At 41.7% G+C, this 24427-nt stretch overlaps 4 protein-coding genes and 5 non-coding genes across 10 annotated transcripts; 7 read left to right on the forward strand and 2 right to left on the reverse strand.

Annotated features, from left to right (window-relative positions):
* Positions 1 to 3100: 3100 nt before the first annotated feature.
* On the reverse strand, positions 3101 to 13722 carry usp20 (ubiquitin specific peptidase 20). Of its 2 annotated transcripts, none has more exons than XM_031860028.1 (24): positions 12610 to 13722; positions 12381 to 12434; positions 11928 to 11990; positions 11671 to 11811; positions 11481 to 11583; positions 11101 to 11170; positions 10872 to 10985; positions 10664 to 10742; positions 9006 to 9519; positions 8740 to 8889; positions 8223 to 8335; positions 7657 to 7829; positions 6228 to 6322; positions 6086 to 6119; positions 5932 to 5977; positions 5653 to 5833; positions 5380 to 5506; positions 5110 to 5279; positions 4560 to 4641; positions 4248 to 4356; positions 4055 to 4157; positions 3893 to 3961; positions 3634 to 3803; positions 3101 to 3325 (listed from the first exon to the last, which is right to left on the reverse strand). In XM_031860028.1, exons 1-23 carry the CDS (start codon positions 12685 to 12687, stop codon positions 3646 to 3648), a joined length of 2826 nt encoding a protein of 941 aa, XP_031715888.1. In that variant the 5' UTR covers positions 12688 to 13722; the 3' UTR covers positions 3101 to 3325; positions 3634 to 3645. The 2 variants fall into 2 exon arrangements, with proteins under 2 accessions (XP_031715888.1, XP_031715887.1); XM_031860027.1 differs by having other exon boundaries at positions 10643 to 10742.
* rpl7a (ribosomal protein L7a) lies at positions 13120 to 17882 on the forward strand. Its single transcript, XM_031860365.1, has 8 exons — positions 13120 to 13266; positions 15583 to 15706; positions 15897 to 16046; positions 16276 to 16416; positions 16689 to 16768; positions 17027 to 17157; positions 17569 to 17638; positions 17744 to 17882. Exons 1-8 carry the CDS (start codon positions 13120 to 13122, stop codon positions 17846 to 17848), a joined length of 948 nt encoding a protein of 315 aa, XP_031716225.1. The 3' UTR covers positions 17849 to 17882.
* On the forward strand, positions 15755 to 15828 carry LOC116390611 (small nucleolar RNA SNORD24). The gene has a single exon (XR_004213180.1). It is a non-coding gene; the product is annotated as a small nucleolar RNA SNORD24 (small nucleolar RNA).
* Positions 16109 to 16177, forward strand: LOC116390612 (small nucleolar RNA SNORD24). Its single transcript, XR_004213181.1, has one exon. It is a non-coding gene; the product is annotated as a small nucleolar RNA SNORD24 (small nucleolar RNA).
* On the forward strand, positions 16545 to 16611 carry LOC116390610 (small nucleolar RNA SNORD36). The gene has a single exon (XR_004213179.1). It is a non-coding gene; the product is annotated as a small nucleolar RNA SNORD36 (small nucleolar RNA).
* On the forward strand, positions 16845 to 16918 carry LOC116390609 (small nucleolar RNA SNORD36). The gene has a single exon (XR_004213178.1). It is a non-coding gene; the product is annotated as a small nucleolar RNA SNORD36 (small nucleolar RNA).
* Positions 17214 to 17287, forward strand: LOC116390604 (small nucleolar RNA SNORD36). The gene has a single exon (XR_004213174.1). It is a non-coding gene; the product is annotated as a small nucleolar RNA SNORD36 (small nucleolar RNA).
* Positions 17883 to 18447: 565 nt separating the features above from the next.
* surf1 (SURF1 cytochrome c oxidase assembly factor) lies at positions 18448 to 21665 on the reverse strand. The gene is made up of 9 exons (XM_031860030.1): positions 21533 to 21665; positions 21360 to 21426; positions 20791 to 20918; positions 20613 to 20695; positions 19976 to 20167; positions 19817 to 19889; positions 18960 to 19122; positions 18684 to 18765; positions 18448 to 18581 (listed from the first exon to the last, which is right to left on the reverse strand). Exons 1-9 carry the CDS (start codon positions 21593 to 21595, stop codon positions 18518 to 18520), a joined length of 915 nt encoding a protein of 304 aa, XP_031715890.1. The 5' UTR covers positions 21596 to 21665; the 3' UTR covers positions 18448 to 18517.
* Positions 21659 to 24410, forward strand: surf6 (surfeit 6). Its single transcript, XM_031860029.1, has 4 exons — positions 21659 to 21912; positions 22537 to 22752; positions 22844 to 22914; positions 23507 to 24410. Exons 1-4 carry the CDS (start codon positions 21822 to 21824, stop codon positions 24203 to 24205), a joined length of 1077 nt encoding a protein of 358 aa, XP_031715889.1. The 5' UTR covers positions 21659 to 21821; the 3' UTR covers positions 24206 to 24410.
* Positions 24411 to 24427: the final 17 nt, after the last annotated feature.

A 24427-nucleotide genomic window follows, 5' to 3' on the forward strand; every position in this document is an offset into this window, starting at 1 on the left:
CACAGCAATGCTTGTAATGTGGTGTGTGTTGTCTTGTGAAATGGAAATCTCACACGCATAGCTACAGAACGTGCTGTAACACAAACAAACAAACTCATGGGTGGGGATGATAAAGTAATTACCACTCAACGTTTCTTAACACTGCAATATAATAAGCTGCACTGCCTCAGTCTCTACTGCCGGCTGTTCACACTGCTCCGTGTTTGATGGCTGTCCAGTGTCTGTTTGATGATTGGATTGCACAAAGATTTGTCTTCTTTTTCTCATTGCACTTACTCCCCCAAAAAGTATCTGAACACACATCCCCATATTACCAGTATCCTCTCTGGTAGATACAGACCAGACGTGTGTAAAAAAAAAAGAAAAACATGGTAAAACAGTTTTCTTAAAAGAAAACGACATTTCTGTGTTCTCGACCATTAAAACTGGTGAATTGCTCTTTGGACACAGCAACAAATAAAACAGGGAGACATGGATTACTGTAGGCCGTAGTCTGGAATAAACATAACGGGCAGAGTTGATGTGTGATCTGTAAGAGCGGGAAACATTTCAAGTGAAATTAATGGCGTTCAGAATGGCTGCCTTTTATTTAGTTTTAAATGGTTTTGGTCGCAGGATATTCAGGACGGCTATCTGAGCCTCAACCGCAGATTTAGGTTTGATGATCTCCACGTATTCAATGTTTTCATCCGAGGGGGCAGGGGAACTATAAGAAGGTTCAATTCCTGCTGGGCATGACAGACAGTGAAGACTTCTAGTTCTAGAATTATCACCTGAATCTATTGAAAGGTAGGATGACTCTATTGCAGATCATCAATTACTACATTATCATATTTTGTACATGTCAGCTTATAATTTGCTCGACTATATTTCAGATCTCGTTGCCTGAATGCTGCTACAAAAATAAAAAAGAGGAAAAAATCAGAAGGTAAGAACTACAGAATTTCTTTCATATTTAAATGCATTTGGCATTGAAAATTGTAAAAAAAAAAGATAAATTCGGGCTTCTTTTCCTTTCACAAATAGGCTTTGACATGCTGTCACTCTAATACGTCTCGTGGCCGTTTAGACTGGTAAGTGTAGCATTTATCCAACTGGAACTCTGACTTCTGGAGGTTTTTCAATGCATGTCTAATAAGTATAATTGCTACTTTAATTTAATTCATTTAAATTAATTTAGACATAACTAATAATACATTAATTTAAAAGAACAATATAAATATAGTTTTGGCTTTCTAAATTGGTATTTCTTATTAATATAACAGAACAGCACAGTTACACTTGACATTCTTGTTATCTTGTGTTTCCCATGTGTTGCTCAATCTCACCACAATGCTGGGCTTTAATTGCTTAAGCGTGGAGGCAGATATCGTCTATGCAGAACTGTACAGTTAAAAAAAAAAAGGCAAGCATGCGACTTATCTTAAATGAGATGGAGGATGATGTGGTTTATTTAGCTAAGCTTAGTCCGTGTCCGCCATTTGTGAAAGATTTTACCCTTGCACAAATCTACACAACAATATATAATGTTGCTATTGATATTTCAGATGAAAACTTAATTACAGTAAACAATTATTAGATTAAAAAAAAAAAAAAAAAAGCTCTGATCAACTGCATATTGGCTGCTTCAAATGGAAGCCAGAGTTTAATATTTGGAGGCGTTAGTGGTTTTGTTAAATTGCACAAGACTCTTGTTTACCACTGATAACGGATACAAACCCCCCAAAAAGACGAGTGAAGCACAAGATCTCGATCTAATTTTCTTGACACGAAGTGTCAACGGAAGTTATGATTCACCACTTAATGTGTGGGTGGAGTTGTTCAGAATTTACAGCAGAATATAATTTGAGTAAACGAGCTATGGTGTCTCAATTAGCTAAGATTGAATATTTTTACATCCAATTTTAAAATGCATCTTTAACAAAAACGCAATTTGCAGATGCACAAATATTTTTACAAGCAAATAGCTCATTGTGCGACATCCCTACCACAGCTTCACCTTTCTGATGACGAAACACAACACACAATTAAGATACTATGCGGAAATAGGAAAATATACTCGATCAATGAAATGGTCATCATAAATGACCTATACTGTTGTCTGGATTTGTGCATGTTGTGCTAATTATTTGTGATTTAGTCAGATTATGTCTTCTAAACGATTACATGGTGAAAGTACTGCCCTCTCTTGGCTTAAACGGGTACTGCACCAGTTCCAATATTTTGTTGCACAAGATTCCCCTTTTGGCAAATGTACCGCTGTTGCACCAGATATGTACTTCTCTTCTTACTTAAAGGGTAACTTTGGGATTTTTCAACCTTGATTTTATTTTCCCATATTTTTTTGTATAAGTGACGAATAAGGACAAGTTTTGAAATTTTTTCCAGAATGGAGTAACATCGAAAAATACTAAAGTTACCCTTTAACTCCGGCACTATTGCCATATGTTACTTAAATTAGTTTGTCTTTTTAGAAACTTGCTGTTTCTTTACTTCGTTTACAATAATCGCCATATATCTACGTTAACGCCTGTATGCCCATTTATAGATAGTGCTGGACAGGAGCAACTCAATATTTCATTTTAAACCCAGAAAAGACGTTACTGTGCGTTTTGAGCGAACAAACTCGACACCTCATCCCGTCAGCGAAATGTCCATACGGGTCCAAATAACGGAGTAGTAGTCACATGCATTTTGAAGCTTTTCAAATACACCCTGGAAGTGGTCTTTTGGGACACATGCATGTTTTGTGGTTTGACACAAACCAGCTGTGGTATTTTCTTAAAAGTTCCATAATCTGATCATTTCACTGGCTCAACCAAAACAAAAGACTTCCATTCCTGAGGGCTCCGTTATACTGTGTAGTTAAGGTTGTAGGTGCAAGAGTATGATTTATGCACTATCTCTCACTCGATGTCTGAACGTGTTGCTATGTAACATGTAAACAACAGAACGTTTGGTTGTAGCTTCCAATGCAGAAGAAAAGCTCTGAACCAAACATCACACCGGCTCTGTTCGCCTCCTCAGCCGACTGATTCCCGACGCCAGCAGCAGCTGTCTGCCACTGAAACACCATAGCTACCAAGAACAGCTCCAGAGATGTGACACAACGTTTTATTTTTTTTTTTACACCTTAACATTAAGGATCAGAGTTATTCAATAAATAAACTACGTGATATTTAAGTACCGCTTCGCCCTCTTGCGACACGGCTTCAGAATAGTGCCTTGCTACATTTACAAAGTGCTCACGACGAGGCTTCTTCACCAAGGTGCAAATTCCTCAGGTTCCTGCGAGGGCAGGAGTGGAAAAGGGGAATCAGAAGACCTGAAAATGAAAAACATGTTGAGAACAAATGGACCGCTTATCAGCTCAAACTGGCTGGATTGGATTTACAGCTGTTTATTCGCTGGATGTACTGCCTCTATTATTGTTGGCCACATGTGCGGCTATTTTACGGTCTGCTGACCAGAAGGAATTTATGAGCTCATGTGGTTGACAGAGTGGGTGGACCAGCTCCACGACCACGGCTTCCAGTAAAGAGCTACACATTACCCAAAAGCATATTCAAACATGTGATTGTGCACGGGAATGTGAGATCTTTACAGTGTTTCCCAATAATTATACATTCCAACCTCTGTTTTTTCTCAAAGTGCTCTGGTTTCTGCCTCGATCTTCCTTTCTCCATGAAGGCTGTCCGGGTCAGCCGGTGCCACGGTCTGTCTCACTGCGATCTCAGGGCCTCCGCCATAAATACCCAACAAGTACTGCCACGTCTCCTCCGAGATCTGACCATAGTCTGCACCTGAGGGGTGAAACGCACATAAAAAAAGATGGTTTATTGACTGCCTGTTTTTCTCACTTCCACCTTTTACAACCAGTGCTGAGGTTTACCTTGCTTGAGTTGTATGTGCCCTCCTTTCATAACACAGATTTTACTGTTGTCGATGGGCCCAGGTGGCTCTGAGAACACAAATCATGAAAAATATCTTGTAAAGACGGAAAGATGAAGACGTTTTAACGCACTACTGTGTTTGTCTTCCTGCAGGGTCGTACCATTGTCTTTGCCCTTCACAAAACTCTCCCACTCTCTGAACCACTGCATGCTGATGCACAGGATCACCGTCGGAGCCTCTTCAGCCTGAAACTCTTTGTTCAGCTACGGACAAGAGAAACCTGCTCATTCAACATCCAACACCAAGCGTAAAGACGTATTTACGCACAGGTAAAGCAGGATTCAGGCTTTTACCTTGATGAAGGTGTCTATTTCTGTTTTCCTGCGTTTAGCCAGAGCTTCAATCTCCACCTGGCAGATGGCACACATATACAGGTGGTTGACTGCGGGGCCGCCTCCAAAACTGAGGACAGAAACGCCAACTTTTAGTATAAAAGGCATTTGAAAGATATAGTGACAGATTGACACAAATGATGATGACAGCGTAGAGCTGAGGGGAACTTCAGTGTGATAGTTCTCTGTAGGTTTGTCACTGCGTGTGACTCCGTGCACATTTGATCCATATCATATGGAAATATTAGTGAGACAAACACGTTGCATATTTACCTGTTGTAAAGGTACTCCCACACGTTCTGGGGAACAATCACAACCAGGTCGTCTATGTAGTGGTATTTATTAGGTGGGATCCCTGTACGGAGATAGAAATGTACCGACGATAAAGGACAAAATCTATGACTCTTTCAGGCCTGTACTGGAGACCAGAAAGAATCCCAACAACAAAATCCCCACCCTGGTCTCACAAAAGCTCAAAAGCATTGAAGACATGTTTTTCCAATTGAGACAAGTAAACTAGCCAACTATCATAAAAATAAGAAAACATCCAGTTTAACAAGAACGCAAATTATTTGTTTTAAGAGCTGAAATGTCTCGAGAGGCCAGAAAACCTCCTCAAAAATCTGTCTTCCATCATTGAACAGCAAAATAATACGGCAAAACAAAGTAATAAAAGAACACTGGATCCTATATTTCCCAATATGCAAATCAACAGAATCTCTTCATTAAAATCTCAATAATCGTAAACTGTTTTGATGCCCTTTTAAGGCAGGGTTGATGTTTTACATCACTCGTTAAACGTCATTAAGATTTGACCACGCACCTCCGTGCTGACAGAGAAACGTGTGGTTGCTGATGGGTCCTGGTTCGGCGAAGGTGTTGAACTTGTTCAGCCATTCTCTGGAGATGTAGAACTGCAGCAGGCTGGGCTCCTTCATGTTGGCCAGAGCCACAACCTTCTGCCTCTCTCTCACCGACTCCTCGCTACTTTTCCTGCACGAGTCCAGGGGAAAAAAGTACAGTCATTAACATTTTTGGGATAAATAGATTTGGTATAAATCTTAAGACATTACAGGTGCCTTCAAATGCTTACCTATAGAACAACACGTAGGCCTCTGCATTCTGCACCACCGTCTCATGGACCTCCGTCACATACTGGTCATCGAACTCATACCACTGGCCATTGATCACATTCTGACAGTAAGCTATGTAGTGCCCACCTGCAGCACCAGAAAAGAGGAAGAAAAGTGTAAAGTAAGCCATGTGATTACCCTGCATAAAGTAGATTTAGATATATTTAAACCGTTGCGGATTCTCTGAAATGTGTTAATCATGTTTGAAATGCACATATGATGTTATCTCATACTTCCTGCAGTGCCATGGTGACATATGACCGACAGCAGATCGTAAGTGGTGACTTGGGACGGACTGTCTTTGGCCAGGAAAGGCCGCATGTCGAGGCCCTCCAACGGGAAGGACACGTGACTGCTAATCTTGAACGAATACATGACCTCGTGCCGGAAGCGCTTCAGGTGAATGCACAGAATCTACGCAAACAAATGAAACTTTATGAAGCCAACCACGAGCAAAACTAAAACTTGTTATCTGCAGCAAGAAGGAGATCAGATAAAAAAATATAGTGTACCTCGGGAAGTCTAAGTACTTTGCAATATTTGACACCATTTCTCAACCTGTAGAAAACAAAATACTGTGTAAAAAATGTCTAAATGAAAAATGTCCTTAAATTGATGTTTTAATTCTAATTCATGTCTCCATCTGGATTTACTAAACATACTCACTTTTTACATCTCTCACAGCTGTACATGTTGTCCCCTGTGAAAAGAAATAAATTGGACATTTTGAAATACATTTTCTCATCTACGCTTGACAATTTAAACGCTAGCGCATTAAAGTAGAACAGCACAGTGTAGCATTGTTTACCTTTGAGTTCATCTGCAGCAAAGAAGGCGGCGAGGCAGTCCTCCAGCGTCACCATGGGCCCCCAGAACCAAGTGGGGATACACGAGACTACGAACCTGTTTCAGAGGCGTAACACAAAGAGACATAATAGTTACAACCTATTCTAGTCTGTCACAGAGATCATACTGAGAAAAATGACCTTTGTGTGGCTCGGCAACTTTTAACAATTAAGTGACCCCAAAAGAAATGCTGCCTAGAGCGATGTTAGCTCCTGACAGGGTCGTCGATGGCAGTAAATTGGAAGGGCACCGCGTTGTCTTCCACAGAAGCAGCAGGATGAGCATGACGATCACTGTTAAGTTGGAAATGTCGTCACCAGCACTGTTATGATGGTGATTTTGAAATCTCAGAACTGCTGGAAGATGAGCAAATAGCATGCCAAGGCCCATCTCTGCATCTCTGTCCCAATATGTGAGATGATAAACTCGGGTAACATAGTCCAGGCATGTGCAGATGCACTTGGCAAAGGAAGTGATTTCTTAACAGAAAACACGGTTTTGCTGACATGGACAATAACCACACGTTCTGCTGCACTGTTAAAAAAAACAACACCTCTACAGTCTTTGAAAATACAACACCACTCCTGTTGGCTCAGCACTCGCATCTTGTCCTGGAGCACTGGATCAGGCATTTCAGAACCCTCCTCAGTCTACATAATCTCCACCCACCCATCAGTCCTCAAGAGACCCTCCCACAGCATGAACCACACACACATTTTTATCAGGTTTGAGGCGTGAAACATAACAAACTTTTTCCCTGAAAGAATTCCTGAATTTTGTCAGAGCAGAAGTCGAACCAGGGGCCTTCATCAGTTCATGGTGCAGGTCTTGTAACTGGAAACACCCGGCTGATTGTCACTATATATTTAAAAGACAGTTCAGCTGTGGTATCTTTCCACTTCTTGCGACTAGCAACATGCTAGCATGCGTTGTGCTGATCCACCTCATAAGGCAAGTAAAAGAAGTGCAGCAAACAAAACAAGGACACACATATTGCCTTGACAGATCTAGCAAAACCCCTCTTGATACCTGATACCTACATGCCCTCACCTGCATCATCTGTGGCCGCTGCTGTGGTGAAGTAGGGGCGTGCAAGCTAATTATTTGTTGACGGCTTCTGTGGAAACCAAAACCACACAGTGCGGCATTTACTCTGAAGTCACTTCACAGGAGCCCACACTTTTCTTGGCAGCCTCATGGTGCTTGATTTAGATTTTCAAAGACATAAGTAATCAAATTGGGATTCCACTGGCTTTCTTTCTCTGCAAGGCACTCCCTCAATAAGTCATAACCTGATGAGCAAGTCTCAAGTTGCATCTAAAACGCACTATCATGCTTTCAAACATGCTGACTTCTCCCTTTCCTCTGAAGGCTAAACGTGGTCCACTGACCGGCGTATGGAGTCCATTAGGAAGGAGATCCAGCCCTGCGAGCCATAAATGTCGGGATTCAAGCCTGTCTTGACTGGAAGGTTCTGGTGTATGGATGCGTGGAGCTTGGCCAAGTCCTCTTTCCCAGGAATAGGGAGGGACAAGTCTTGGAAGGTTTCCACTGTAGTAGAGACCTGTCACACATTCAGAGAGACGAGGTTTACACAGCATGCCTCCATCAGTAAGAGTAGAGCTTTAAACAATACATGTTTATAGAATAATGGATGCTTATCCAAACAGAACAGTGTGGTGGAGGAGTGATTTTAGAGTCAAATAAATCATTTAACATCTATGTTTTCAAAAAAGGGCATTAGTGAATTATACAAATAACAGACAAACCAAGTAATCTCAGCTAATGAAAGTTTAAAATGTGAATTGTTCAATTACGATTTTCACTTTTTTTTTTTTCATTCTAATCACAAAAAAATACTGAAATGACTCAGTTACACAGGACATGCTTTCACCTAAACTTCCCTTCCTGACTAAACACGGAGCTCCCCCTGGTGTTTGAATGAAGCACAGCTCACCCGGTCACAGGTTAAACACTGGACCAGACTGAGGATGGAGCCGTCGAAGATGTCCGAGATCACGCTGCGATAGAGACACTGTTTCTTCTTCCTGGCACTGAGCTGCAGCTGAGCTGAAAGATTGATGACGGAGGGGAGGATATTAGAGGAACAACTTAATATCGTTGATGTTTGTCTTGACTACCACTGTTTGCTTCATTAACACCAGAAATAGACCTGACATCTTCAACGCAGCAACCTTATGGACTGCAAACCTGAAGAAGAGGCCTGCTGTATATGAAGAACTTTAGAAACCCTCACTGGATACATTAAATTCACATCAAAATCAAAAGGCACCCTGCATTTGCCGCCTTGACTTCTTAATTCATGTGGCTCTAACAAGTCTCTAATGCAAACTACTCTCACATGACTTTGTGGTGCAAATGTACATATCCGAGGCAGAGGGTTGAATAACGGGAACTCCTCAGGAGTCCGTAGAGTCCGCAGGAGTCTACTGAACTCTGGGATGTTTCCTCACCTTTTTTGAAGGAGTACACCGGTCCGGCTGAGCGGAGGGGGCTGGAGCGAGGTGGACTGGACGACAGTTTGGGATGCAGCTCCTGAATGGTTCGCACAGGACTGCAGGGAGTGGACTGGGGCTGGTTCATTGACGCTTCATTGTCTGGCTCTAGAAAAAAAAAAAGCATGTTGGACGCGCAGTATACACAGTTTAGAGGCAAATGAGTGACATGATGCCAGGGATGTTAGATTGAAGAATCCACTTTCTTGACCCTGCTGGCTTACCTGAGGGGTTGCTGCTGTGGTCTTGCCCTTGCCCAGTATCAGATAACTGGTTGTTCTCTTGGCTTTGGACCTCAGGGTTTGCAGTTGGCGTTGACTCCTCTTCCTCTCCCCTCTCAGGAACCCTGTCCTCCGCTGCCGTATCTACATCAGCGTCCTCATCCATCTCTTGCGAGCCTCCATGGAGGGGTGAGCCAGATACCCTCCTTTCCTTCAGCTTCTCCTTCTCTGAGATCACCCCACCGGTACCGATGCCCACTATCCCTCCCGCCAGTGACCTGACCCCGTCACACACATCCTGCAGGAGCAGCTCGCCGTCACCCGCTGCCCCTCCCTCCCCACGGTCACTGCTGGAGCCAGAGTCACAGGACAGGAAATCATCCTCAGACGGCGAGCGCTCTCCGTCTCTTATCTCCTCGCCGTCACTTCCCTCCCTGCTCATGCTGCACTCTGTCAGAGGCTCCTTCAGCTCTTCGTGTAACTGGTCCATCAGACAGCGCAGGAACTCCTGGGTGTCCTGTAGCGACAAAAGCACATTGCGTTCACTCAAAAGGACGCATGAGTGCGGCTACATACACAGAGACAGGAGTTATGCAGAGACATTTCAAAACAGGAAGATAGAAAGACAAGTGTGTCAGTAATTATGTGACTTGTTTGCAACAAAAAGGCATTTTGTATATTGGTCAGAAGTGGTACAAGGAGAACCCAGTACGAACAGGCAAAACTCATTAATATTTCAGAGGCTTTCAGAGACTTTTCTATGGCAATCCCCAACCAACAGAATCAGACAGTTCACACAATCAAACATGCACTGAACCTCAATCAAACATGAAGACATTTTTAAACTGGATTACACCGATGATTAATCGTCTGACAAAGAATCAGTTATGGTTTTGATTTGAGTTGTTTGTGTATTTAAAGAAATTATTCTTTTTTTCCTTTCTCCCACAGAGTCAGACAAAGGTGACAGATGCTTTTTTTTAACGTTTCTGCAAGCAGTATGACTGTATGTTGAGCTTGACATTTTGGAAAACACACTTGTTTGCTTTCTTGTCGAGAGTTAGAGGAGAAGATCTATACCATTCCCATGTCAGTGTGCAACATATAAGGCTACAGCCAGGAGACGGTTGTCTTAGTTTAGCAGGTTGTCGCTAGCTGTGTCCCCCTGCTTCCAGTCTTCAAGCTAAGCTAACTGCTTCTGTGCATGAAAATAACAAAGCACGCTTCCCAAAATGTCAACTATTCTTTTAAGAAATACACTATTAAGCCTCTCCAAGAGGTTTGGCTGGACTAACTTAAGTACGCATTGTAGTTTATGCAATTATAAAATTTCATTGTTACAAACAAATCTGATTATATCTATACTCTCCTGCAGTTACTCTCCACTGTTTCGACATAGAGAGTTATTAAAGCATGTATGACTTTGTCTGATCCTGAGGATGTGAGAAAAATACTAAAATCCCCCAAAAAACTGAAGTACAACGAAACTCAAACTAAGCTTTTGGTTATTAATGACAAATGTAATTGTTAATAGCAAAAATACAAGACATTTTTAGGGAATGTGTGAAGAATATACACAGGGGTTTACAAACAAAGAACAACACCGTGTCAAGCTGTTGAGTGATGCCAGGTGTAGTTACCTGCTGGCTGCTTGCCCCTACCTGCTGAGCGTAACCACGAAACATGGGGTTTACTAGTTTGATGCCATGAGACACACTGGTAGGCACGACATAGCTGGGCCTGGGAGGGTAGCCGCCATGAGAGTTAGTTCAATATACTGTAAATGATCCATTAGTACAAAAAAGTCTCGTATTGTTGCATTCTGTCTTGTCTCATGTCATTTTACGTCACGTTTTATGTGTTTAGTACCGTTTTTTATGCCAGAGTTCTGAGACGAGTTTCTGGTAGCTCTTGCAGAGAGCAGGCTTCTTATCGGTGCGGACCAATCCACTGCAGTCCAGGAAGAACTGAGTGAGAGGAGGACTGGTGAGGAAAGGGAGGAAAAAAATGACATCAACACAACTGTTTAACTGAAGGAAAACGAATTAACAAACATAGAAGCTAATGGGCCAGATGTAATGAGAGGAAGTGACCTCACCAGTTGGACAGGGCTTGAAGAGCCGCATTCATGTAGCAGGAGTTCCCAATATTTTTCATTCCTGTCAAGCCTTCAAACAAGAAAAAACAAGAGCCATACTGTTATTTTAAACTGCCAGAGAATACAAAGGCGTACAAACTAAGCTACTTTTTTATAACAGAGCAGATAGATCACCACCAAGGGTTAATTAGCAATGCTAGTCTGGATTAAAATGAAACGGGCCAAGGCAGTTATATCTATTAAAGATGGCAGCTATGATCCCATAGCATGATTCTTAAAACCATTTTCTGTCTGATTTAATAACTTAACCACAACCCATTTGAGAAACCCATGTGTTCTGTTGTTTAGGAGAGGAAATGTTGACAGTGGACTTGTTGTACCTCTGGGTTTAAGGTCATCATCCTCTGACTCTGAACCTTCTTCTTCTGCCACAGCAATTGGCACTGCTTTTAGTGGGTGACTTACTGGCTGAGGAGCTGCTTCCTAGGAAAAAGATGAATAGATACTATAAATAAGAAGGTGAGTAAGGAACAAGCTGTGTTACAGACAGATTGGGAGGCGATGTCGTACCTGCTCCGTGGCTTTACAGTGGTGGGGAGCTGCAGGTACCGGCAGCAGAGCAGGCCTGTGCTCCAAAAACACCTCCCGCTCACACACATAACACCAGATCCTGAACGTCGTCAGGTTCACAGTCAGGTTGTGCTTCTCAGCCTAAAGGGAACACACCCGCAAATCAGTCCAGGGGGATCTGTCTGAAACGTTTTCTCTCATCACCATACACCAAGGAGGTAAAGGGACAGGTATGTTTAGCGTGAGAGGGTTTTTACCTGTGCATGCAGCGTGCTGTGATCGGAGAAGGACTCTCCACAACCAACATATGGGCAGTCACTCTACAGAGCAGAGACACTGTGTTAGACGGGCTTCTGAATCCTCTCTTCTGTCTTGCAAAGACATTACATCAAAGTATCTACCTTTCTATCTGTTTGAATCGGCTTAATCTCTAAATTAATGCCATGCAAGACTATAAAATGTCAGAGTATCAAATCTGCAACTGCTATATTGTGTACATGCTTTGAGTACTACTGCATTTATCATAATACTTATGCCCCACATCATCATTTATTATTTAGCAGTCACCTGGCCGTCTTATCTGAAATGCAGAGGTAGTTGCGCTTGCAGGAGTCATCATTTAAGTGACAAGGCGCACAAGCTAAAGCAGCAATTACCCTTGTAAGGACAAAGATTCAAAACATTTAAAAATTGATTTTAAAAGACTCTACCTGCAGACAGGCCCACAGGTTCGGGCCCCCAGCTCCGCAAGACTGGCAAGTTCCCTGCAGCATGAATTGAATAGAAAGGATTAGAACAAAATGCACTAACTCAAATGGTTATTATTACAGTGGTGCAAGGCTGCTATAACAACCTTAAAAGAAGTGTAGGCCATGGCACACAGCCAAAGACCTGGAATGTGCATCTTTTGACATTTACAGTAAATTAATGAAAACCCACCTTGGATTTTTGGAGGAGGTCCTCCTTGGTTACCTCTCCTATGGAATCCAGATGAGGACAAACGTCTTGTTCGGCCATAGCTACTCACTCTCATCGGAGGGGACGTGTGCTAATTTAACATGGCAGTGTAACAAAATTGTAGCGATACAGATGCCAAGCTGTTGCTGCTAAAGCTAGCTTTAACATCTCAACACAAACACACGATGTGCACCAAGAGAACCCACACGCGCCTTGTCTCTGGCTGATAACGAACACATGAGTTAAGATGTCTATTGTCGTGTTTAGATCATCTTTTCACAATAATCCCCCACATAAACCCGTGGAACCGATCAACTGACAGGCCTTATGTTTACCAAGAAAAGCTCAGGAAAAAAATCTCCTCACTGCAGCGATGACAACAGCAGTTATGAATCCCACTTATTTACCAACGTAAGAAGTTGCCGCGACGATAATCGCTATTTTTTCATTCTTCTTGGCAACAATCGATACTGGATGCGGGCGGGTGACAGTATGCTAGCAGGATGTGCAGGAGCCGAGCCTAGAGACGCGATACCCAAGCCCACCATCCCCAAACAACTCGCCTCCCACCCCCGTCACATTCACAGCACGGCCCGGCCGGCACGGCACGACGCAGGGCTGGAGGAGGAGGATGAGGAGGCAACGCGGAGACGTCAACCTGACAAACCCAGACTACAGCAACTCGCGATTAAAAAATAAAACCCCGCTTTCCTTGTTTTTATCTCGCGTATCTTTGTCGTGTACATGCTGCGTGTAATTTAACAAGTAGAAACCAATTAAATAGCTAGATGCTAAATATCCCTGTTTACGGAAGTGACGTAATATTGTACGTCGTTTAAATTGGCCCCCGATTCCACTGTGGGAACAACGGTTGAGCGTAGCATAAAACGAATATGTCCGATAATGGGGCAGTTGTATAGTCACAGTACATTTACAATACATATATCATGACTTGTGAAGGAAATTAATCTAAATTAATTTAGAGTAGCAGTTCTTAAACGACATATCGACATTTTGGGATGAACGAAAGAAGGTTTTTGAAGTTATCAATGTTGCGCTCAAATCCAGAGTCACGTCATCTCTGTTATTTTTGTTACAGCAATGGCGGCTAATGGATCCTCTCAAGTAGCTCCCGGAAGTTAGCAGCGTGTATACGCGTGTTTGTTTGTTGTCGCTGGTAATACTACAAACAACAATAGCTGTAATTATGGAAATGCCTACTGAAATATACAAATATGAGATAATATCTTAGTTCATTTTATTTGTAGAAACAAATGTCATTATTTAAAAAAAGATATGAACAGAAATGGTGGCCAGGGAAGTACTAAGTTTTGAAACGTGAAATAATACTTTTGAAAGTAAAATGGTTAACTAATTTAATTAAAGTCAAAATAGTTAAACTACGAAAAGTACTCATTGAAAAGTGACCCATTTCAGTATAATATTATTGGATTATTCATGTGTTCATAACTTTAATGTTGCAGCTGATAAAGATGGGGCTATTTTTAATTACTTGATATACTGCTAGGTATTTAATTTATAAAATATATCCTTTATAAGTTGATTATATTTCATGTTTATTTAAATCTTTAAAGTAATTTAAGATGTCGTAAATTGTTGCAAAGTTGGAAATACAAAGTACAAGTACCCTGAAATTATACAGTACTTTTGTAAATGTACTTCCACTACTGAGTTACTACAGACTGTGTACTATACACAACCAATGTCCCATTGAGTATGACGTTCAAAGACATTATATTGTATCACTGATCCTGAGTCAGAATAGGACTTTTAAAACTACAAAGCTGTAGCATGCGAGCAGCTGTAACATCTGACTCCAGGTCGGTGCATAAGAAGCCACGTAACCACGGTGCAAAGCCTCGCGCTATTTAGGTTACCCAGAATCCCTCGGTCTTCCTTTCAGCCTGAACCGACATGGTGGGTACATAGCCGATCCTTCTGAGGAATAAATCTTTCCGTTGTATCTGTCTGCATCGCTTGATGTATGCGTTGTATTACTCTTTAAAATATATTTATGACTTATGTGAAGCCTGCCAGTATCTATAGTGTCGGTATTTCGCGTCGATGTTTTTGTTTTTAGGGTAAAACTTGGTGAAGTTGAGCATTGTGTTGCCGGTACGATTTGCACCGTAGCTAAAGCTAATGTCGGTGCACACACGTTATTTCGGGACCACTGTCTCGCTTTTGTTCTGTATTTTTAATTTAATTTGAGTTTGTGACTAATTGAAGTAAAACGTTACTTGTAATGTAGAGGGATACGAGTGTGTATCCGGGTGTTAAACCCAATAGAGTTGATAGGCCCGAGCATTGCTTCTTCCTGCTAAGATGGTAACGTGCTGTTGGCTTCCATACCTCAAACCCACGTTATTAAGGACTTTGTCAGCTTGGTATTCGTCTAATCCGCGAATATCAACATTTTTAAAGTATAACCAGTCAGTAGTAACGTTAGCAGTCAAGCTAGTGCTATTGGTCTTGATTCTGTGTAGCATGCTAACAGTGTAGCCTGCAACATGGAGTAGTCTAGCTCCATGCAATGTATTTCTCTGGAACTTAATTGCGTGTTATTGGCTTAAACTACTGGTCTTCAAACACTGCTTGTGTTAAATGGTCTTGGGTGGGCTAAGGTAATATGTGTGTGTGTGTGTGTGTGTGGAACAAGGCCACCTTCCATGCTGAGCAATGGATGTTAAAACTCATGCATGCTGGTTTGGGCAGTGCAAGTAGTATTAATGTTAAATTTAGATGTTAACTTAAATTGTTCTGTGGCTTACTTGGGCAACACATTTAAGATTTTATTAGTGTTTACAAGTGTTGTGCTGTATGTTCAGTCATGGCTGTAGATACATGTTGATTAGGTTTCAAACTTTCTTCTGTTTTAAGTAGTTTGTGTATTGTGTACCTTTTCATTAATTCTTCCCAACATTGTTTTCTTGACAGCCTAAGGGAAAGAAGGCTAAGGGGAAGAAGGTGGCACCGGCCCCTAATGTGGCCAGGAAACATGAGGCCAAGAAAGTAGTCAACCCCCTGTTCGAGAAGAGGCCAAAGAACTACGGCATCGGTGAGTATCCTCTGTGTGGATTTTTGGGAAAACTCAACATTGTAACGGTGCAGATGATGATACGAATATTTGCTATCTTAACATCATTGACGACAACTTTAATCACCAAGATCGCTGATGCACTTATGATGAGAAAATCAAAAGGTCTAAGTTTGGTACTAGATACTAACTTATTATATTTCCCCCACAGGCCAGGATATTCAGCCCAAGCGTGATTTGACACGCTTTGTGAAATGGCCTCGGTACATCCGCCTGCAGAGGCAGCGCGCCATCCTCTACAAGCGTCTGAAGGTTCCCCCTGCAATCAACCAGTTCACCCAGGCTCTGGACCGCCAGACCGGTGAGTGAGGGATGCTTTAGTACTCAAGGCTGTTAAAGTCCTTACTAGTACCGTGATGACATTGCAGATGATGTGAAAGAATATTTGCTAACTGAACAGCTGTGCTGACACCCACCAAGATCACTGATGCCACTTCTTGAGATATATATTTTTATTTATTCCACTTGTCATAGTTTCTGCATGTAGCCACTGTTGGGTGGTTGACTTCATATTTGTATGTTTTTCTCAGCCACACAGCTGTTCAAGCTGGCCCACAAGTACAGGCCAGAGACCAAGCAGGAGAAGAAGCAGAGGCTGCTGGCCCGTGCTGAGCAGAAGGCCGCTGGAAAGGGAGATACTCCCACCAAGAGGCCTCCTGTGGTCCGTGCAGGTGAGGTTCACTAAAGAACAAAGAGTAGAGTTGATGGGTAACATATTGTATAACTTGGAAAGCCCTTTAAGTCTGGCTGGGTTGAACATCCGATGTTAATCGTGTGACCCGTCTCTAACTTGGCCTTAATGCAGTGATGACTCGAATTTCTTCACCTGAACCCTGATGCTTTTAAGCTTTTTAACCCTGAGCATTGGCCAAAATATAAATAAGATGTTTTCAGGGTGTTTTCTGGGTAGAAAGTGATTTTGTCCTTTCCCGCTTCCCTGCAGGTGTGAACACGGTCACCTCTCTGGTGGAGAGCAAGAAAGCCCAGCTGGTCATCATTGCCCACGATGTGGATCCAATTGAGGTAAGATTGTCACGCATTATTTTAGTAGCAGTGGAATTTGCCGTATTGGCAAAGTTCAAGTATAGAAAGTGGTCTCTGGCAATGATGTATGAATTTCTTCGACTGAATCCTCCATGTGGATCAAACTTGAGCTTTTTAACCCTGAGCAGAGACCACAAACCAAGAATAAATCAGATTAATCCTTTTCTTTGGCTTTGCTTGAAGCTAATACTTCATTAAATATTAACGTTTTCTCCTGTGGTTCCCTGACTTCTCTAGCTCGTCGTCTTCCTGCCAGCTTTGTGCCGTAAGATGGGTGTCCCGTACTGCATCGTCAAGGGCAAGGCTAGACTGGGCAGACTGGTGCACAGAAAGACGTGCACTTCAGTTGCCTTCACACAGACTAACCCGTAAGTATGCCCACAAACTGAGCTGTGGTGTCTTTTTGAGAATAGAAAGTGGTCTCTAGCAATGATGTATGAATTTCTTCGACTGAATCCTCCATGTGGATCAAACTTGAGCTTTTTAACCCTGAGCAGAGACCACAAACCAAGAAAACATGTTTTACCACATTTATTGTGAACATTAGTCTATGATCAGATTCATCCTTTCAAAGAGTGCAATAGAGTGGTGCGTGTGTGCCGCTAGGGTCGTAAAATCAAATGAGGTTGATTGACGATCTGATCTTTTTGAAATCAACATATGTAAATGATTGATCTACATTATCCTGTTAAAAGTAGACCTGATCATTGAATCAATAATTCCTTGTTGCCCCGCCTCATAATGTCTGCACTCTAATAAATGGCCTTCTTCTCTCCTAGTGAGGATAAAGGTGCACTTGCCAAGCTTGTGGAAGCCATCAAGACCAACTACAATGACAGATATGAGGAGGTGAGCTTTCATTTGAGTTGACTGCAAATATCATCCGCATTAGTAAAATGTTAATATAATACAACAGAAGTGCACAATTTTAATCTCTTTAAATTTGTTTTCCAGATCCGTCGTCACTGGGGAGGTGGTATCATGGGCCCCAAATCTACGGCCCGCATCACTAAGCTGGAGAAGGCAAAGGCCAAGGAACTGGCAACCAAGCTTGGTTAAAATGTTTGGAATAAAAAATGTATGTCTTAAAAGAGACTTGTTTGGTGTTATTATATTGTATTTTGAAAGAATGCAATTTAAGATTAATCTACAAAATTAATGTCTGGGAAACAATGAAATTGGGTCTCATTTTATCAATACAGTATTCTTCCTGCAGTTAATGATGAAAATATGTAGCAGATACTTCATTTTATCGGGTGCAAGTGTCCCCATGGCACTAAAGGCCCCAGCACATTAATGCCACATAGAAATGGTTGGGTGAGGAGAGTGCATGGTGTCACATTTTACATAGTGAGGCTCTGGCAGTTTAATTTTCAATTGTTTGAAAATAACTGACTTTTCGGGCTGATCTATAAACAATTTTCTGAGACCTGGAAAACTGAGATGGTAGATTTTACTGAATGTGAGGCCTCAAGCTTTTAAAGACACCATCCGTGTACAAGTTGTCACTGCAGTTCATGGGGCAGTGGTTTCCTTTTAATACAAAGCACAAATCTGCAGAAAACTTAGATTTTAGGGAGTGTTTGTACCTTTTCAGTGTCCATCAGTTAACGGAACAGTAGTTGAGATGTGTAGAAATACAGAATGGCGCTAAATGAAGTTTTATACATTTATTCTCAGTTTCAGTAGAACAATATCAGCAATATTTCATATGTAATACAAGGTCACTCATTTAATGATCTTGATGAACTTTGCATACCACATGTAGGAGGTTGCTGCACACAAGCCGTACCTTCGGAGAAAAGGGGACTTAATAAATCAATTCAGTAAAAACAGTTACAGGACATTGAGTTATTTTAAAGACATGTTTCTCAGGTGTATTTAATCTACTTACCATGTTACTACATACTGCATGTGTTCGTTCCTCAGGGTGACTCTGGTTTGTCCACCTATTGGTCCGCCAGGAGTCGTGCTCCCTGTTAAATACAAGACACTTTAATTTACTCATGAATCTATAACATCTTTAATATAAGTGGCTTTAACCTTTTTCTGCTCGCCTGTAGAATAATAATTACAAAGTGTATGAGCCAGTTGTATATTTGATTTGATATTCACTATGATATAGTTGAATCAAAGAGCATGGTGGACTTTGTAGTCCACGAGAACATACCAAAGTCTGCATCAATGAAGACGGGCTCAGCTCCAGTGACGCTGCCCATGGCCTCCAGGTCCCGGAAATGCCAGCGGTTTTTCTCCACATCATTGTTCGGCACAAAGGGTTTGCGGATCTCGGTCAGTCGAACGACCCCAACAATCTCCACCTCACCTTCCACCTGAACAGAAGCGCCATTACATTTTGTCAGATAAGTCTAAATAGGCTGCGAGGAAATAAAAATGTAAAGTACGACGGGGAAGCTTTGGTGCCGCCATTTCCTTTAATATAAAATGTGATGTTAATGGTTTTGTGTGGTTTATAGCTGAGGCCAAATAGAAATCTCAGAGCCACTACTACCATTAGATGAGTACTGTAAATCAGATACAATCAAGTTAATCATATGTCTTTGTGTCCACAAAAAGGTTGTCTGGAAGGATGATGAAACTCCACCAAGTTTACAGGTTTAAGTCTGTTTGCAGGTCTTAGAGAGCACTTGTTAATTTTGCTCCACACAAAATGTGATAAAACTGCCTCAAAAGACGTCACATGAGTCATTGTTGATTGGGGATGAAGACTGCAAGTTTGAAAATGAAAAATGGGGGTGTGGAGATCGCTTTCGCTCTCATCTCCTCTTGAGGCTTCATTACGAGCATAGCACACCCAAACTATTGGCAATCAAGTTGCACTGTGGGTAATCCAGGCACCAGGTTTTGACATGCGTGGAATAAAGATCTCTAGTTCTGTTGCATTGATTTTGATTCTCTCTATTCTTTTTTTTTTTTGTACGTTCCATCGTGAGTTGGACAATGTCAAACCGGTAGAGTCGTCTGAATAAAGAGGCCGTGACGCGTCGCATCATCTGAAGTACCCACCTGTCCCTTCACCCTGGTCTCTGGTCTGATCTTCTTCCTTGGGACGTATCCTCTGTTCACCAGGATTGTGATGCTGCAGGTGAAGGTAGCAATCATCAGCAGGTGTTGGATGCAAGAGATGACACGTGTGCAGTAAGTATGTTTAATCTGTTGTCCTACCCGAGGTCAGTGCAGTGGAACGGAGTGATGACATTTGCACCGGTCTCTCCGCTTGAAGCCAGCCTGCCCGCCTCCCTGGCCTCTTTCTCCGGGTCGACTGGTGAGCGTGGCAGAATGTACAGCTCCTGTGAGTGGTCGTACTGTCCGCGCACCTTCACCCTCCTGTACTCCAGGCTTTTCAGCTCATTAGGACTAAGACCCGGGGAGGAAAATGGCAAGCAAATCTGCACATTAATAACGATACAAATCTTTGGCGGGGACAAGGACAAATCGTTAAAGTGCAATTTATCAAGGAAAGATAATCAACGCTGTTTACACTTTCACAATTGTATTGATTATTATATAGTAAATTCAAAGTCTGTTTTACACATGTAGGTGCCCTTTTTAAATTAGTAAAACATGTTAGTCATGCAAATGTTTTTTTTTTTATTTGTAAAGGGTATTTGTGGCAATATACAGACAAAAAAGAAAAGATTTTAAAATAAATTGTGGACCTGATATTCAGCCACGCCACTGGATTTCTTATAAAGCAACTTGCATATTTGTATTTCTAAAATCCCAGACTTCTTAAGCAGGAAGGGGCACAGCTGCATTTAGTGTGTGAGAATACTAAGAAACGTTTCTCACAAGTACTTACTCGCGAGGAAGAGGAATGGGTTCTGCAGCAGTGAGTGTCTTCAGCTCATTGATCAGCTGCATTTTCCACTCACGCCGTCTCAGCTTCACAGGAACAAAATATATCACGAGTCCATCCAACAAGAACAAACCATCAGCATTCATTTTTTATGTGAAAACACAAAGTAAATATGCTGTACCTGCCAAGTACCGAGGCCCAAGGTGGTGACAGGGATGAGCAGCAGGAACCATTTGAAGAAAGAGTCTTCTGCTTTTTCCGCTTCGGCTGCTGTGGAGCTCGACTGTCGCCCAAAGGTGACGAACTTACCTGGAAATTCACAATACACAAGACAGGAAGTGAAGACACTGGACGTGTTTACACAGAAATGTTATTCAGTTAAGCGATACATGACAGAGATTAAACATTGTTACATTTATATAACATGCTGTATATACATACTGTTGCTGCTATTTATTTCCCATAATCTGCACAAATCCAAAGATAATTTTACCTTGAAAATGTATTTTTTGTAAAGTACCATAAACATAGATGAACATTCTCTGCCTTCTTAAAGGAATTGAAAGCTTAATCTCTTTGTAACTCATAATGTTTTCTTAAATTTGTCTAAATCAACAATCCTGGATATTTGTTTCTTCACAGTATTATGAATTGCTATGGATTGTTTGCTTTTAATAAGTTTTCCTGTGCATTTTTTAATGGTGAAAAACAAAAGTACAACGTGTCATCGTTATGTTTATTAACAGTTACCTTCTGCACGTTTGAAGAGTGGCAGTCTGGGCAGCACGAGAGTCCTCTTGATGTAAATGACGTGCGACTGCAATGACAGAAAATCAGCTCAGCAATCTGAAAACCACTGAAAAGTGACATTCACATGACTCGGTGAAGACGAAAAAAACGCAGATATGAAACATGTAACTTACCTTTTGTTTGAGCGTCTTTAGCACTCTGGTGGAATAAGCCAGCACTAATTTTAAAGACGACATGTTAGGTCAAAACATCCGAAAACACGGAGGAGACATCCGTCATAACAGAACATAACTTATCAGGAGGGGGACTTCTTTTGGTGTTACTACTTCCGGTGTGATGACGCTCCGCCCCGGGACGTTACCCACGTGTGTTCATAGAAATGTGTTGATATGTTTCTATCGGTAAGCTCGTGTTTTGAGAGCTTGTTTTAGCTGCTTTAGAGGCTCTGTTCATTTAGTCAACATGGATCTCGTCTCTAGGGATTCCTACATTCAAAAGTTCGCCAGCAAAGTGTTTTCTCAACAAGACCAGGAGCCGAAGAAGAGACCGTTTGGTAATGTTAGCTCACCGGTTTAGCTCATTTTCACCCTAGAATGTGCTGTGACTGCTAAACAGCGTGTCTATGGGAGTTGTTTATGTGTTGATGGTTGTAGAAAAGTACTAAAAGCCAAAAGGTGTTGTCCAACGTGGTTATTATTTCCGCTGTTGACCAAAGGAGGCGCTGTACTGTTTAAAAGCAGTTTTTTCTAAAGTATCGTGTGTACAAATATCAGAAATAGGCAAGAGCAGCAGATCTACAAAAACTTCATTTATTAAGCAAAAATACCTCACATTCTCCATTTAGAGCTTTTTAAATGTGATGATATGCTGGTTTTATTTTTAGTAAATTAGATATCGTTAGGTTTTGGTATTTGTGATGCAGAATTTAGGTCAATGTACTCCAGGGAATCGTGACATCTTTCACTATTTTCTGACATTTTTATAAATAAAAGTTAATTGATCAATTCTGTGCTTCCCAACCTTGTTTGAAACAATAACACAGTGGATCTTAAGATTGTGCCTTGTGTTTAAAAAAAGAAAAATCTAAATTCCAATATACAAAATTGTGTTTATTTGTGAAATATTTAAATGTTAATATATATTATGATCATTAATACATGTGTTTTTCTGTGTGTAGCATATTTTAAGGGTAAAAATGACACTGGTCCTCCAAAGAAGACGAAAAAGTGCAAGAAGAAACATTTCAAAGAAAAGAGCACTGATGAGAAGACACCGGCTCCTAAACCCCAAATAAAGGCTTCATCCTCCCCTGCAGCACAGAAAGGCCCGGCCACAGCTAAACTGAATGGGTCCACAGCTCAGAGCATAAATGCATCAACACTGACACCTAAAGGTACAGTACGTGTATCCATTACTCAGGCTGCTCCTGGTTGTTATTAAAAATGGTTCCTTCAGTCACTTTTTATTCTTTCTTTTATTTGTAGAGTCCAACTTCTCCACCATAGATGTACTACGCAGGAGACTTCATGAGAAGATCGAAGAGTCCAGAGGGCAGGTATGTAAAGATGGAGCAGACGAGGTTTTAATTAGTGACAATGTATCCAACATTGTTTGATTTGTGCTGAGACCGTAAACTCCACCATTAACTGGAGCTCAACATTTATGTTTAACTTTAAGTGGAATGACCAGGATCATTTATTTAATAGTTATTTGCATCATTTTACATAATTTTGGACCATTATTATTAGGGATACACCAATAGCACTTCTTCTCAGATGAAGTACAAGTACTCACATTTAGGTATTTGCTGATACCAAGTACTGGTATGAGTATGTGATAATACAGTTAACAGTGAATATTAAAAACATTATACTTTCATCAGATGTTTCTCACTTGGTCGCCGTGTACTTAATTTCAATCGCAGTTAAACGATAGGCTTACAGGAAACAGAGGGATGCTGTTGTACAGTTAAAATGTTTGATTTTCAGTAAGAGATGTCCTGAAGACATATGCAGAGTCCATACCAAAGTATATGCATGTTGTGGAACTGTAAAACAGAAACAAAAGTGTCATCACACACTGCGCAGTAGTTAAACTCAAAAGTGAAGTGTCTGTTCGTCTAACACGCTGCACTAATCTGTTATCAGGGAGCCCCAAAGGATTCGGCATCAGAGGCCGTCCAGGCTAAGCGAGCAAAAAGAAAGGTGGAGCGGGAGCGCAAGAAGAGGAAGAGGAAAGAGTTTCGGCTGAAGAAATTGGCTGAAGAAAGTGGCAAAGAACAGCAGCCGGAGATAAAGCAGGAGATAAAACAGGAAGAGCGCGCCCCGGCCGTGAACAAGAGAAGCGAAACTGCCATTGTGTTCAACAAGGTGGAGATGGTGGAAGAGAGGTATGTAGACAAAATGCAGAAAAAGAAGAACAAGAAGCAGAGTATGAAGGGCCAGTTGACACCGCTGACGGGGAAGAACTACAAGCAGCTGCTCGGTCGCGTCGAGGCTCGCAAAGCCAAGCTGGAAGAGCTGAGGGAGAAGGACGAGGGGAAGGCCCGCGAGATGGAGGAGAAGATGAAGTGGACCAACGTGCTCTACAAGGCAGAGGGTCTCAAGATCAAAGACAACGAGGTCATGCTGCACTCCTCGTTGAAGCAGAAGGAGAAGAGGGGCGACCAGAGGAAGAAGCAGTGGAGCGAGCGGAGCGAGAACGTCATCGAGAAGATGCAGCACCGCCAGGACAAGAGGCGGAAGAACATCCAGAAACAGAAGCACGCCAAGACTGAGAAGAAGAAGGACAGGGCGAGGAAGAGAGGCCGAGTGCTGCCAGAGGACTTGAAGAAAGCAACATTGTAGAGGACTGTGTGTTATGCCGCGTTTTACAACAAAAAACAAAAAATCATCGGCGATGTTTTAATGTTGAAAATAAATCCGTCTCTTTTTATGGCAGCATGATTCATTTACATGATATTAAAGCGCTGCTGCACGTATTGTACCTTTTATTCCTGTCGAGGAGTAATATGATGTGTCAATAAAATGTGATGCTTATGATGAACTTAAATGACGACTATTGTATCA

Source organism: Anarrhichthys ocellatus, unplaced genomic scaffold (assembly GCF_004355925.1).
Source record: "Anarrhichthys ocellatus isolate YVR2014 unplaced genomic scaffold, GSC_Weel_1.0 scaffold23, whole genome shotgun sequence".
NCBI lineage: Eukaryota > Metazoa > Chordata > Actinopteri > Perciformes > Anarhichadidae > Anarrhichthys > Anarrhichthys ocellatus.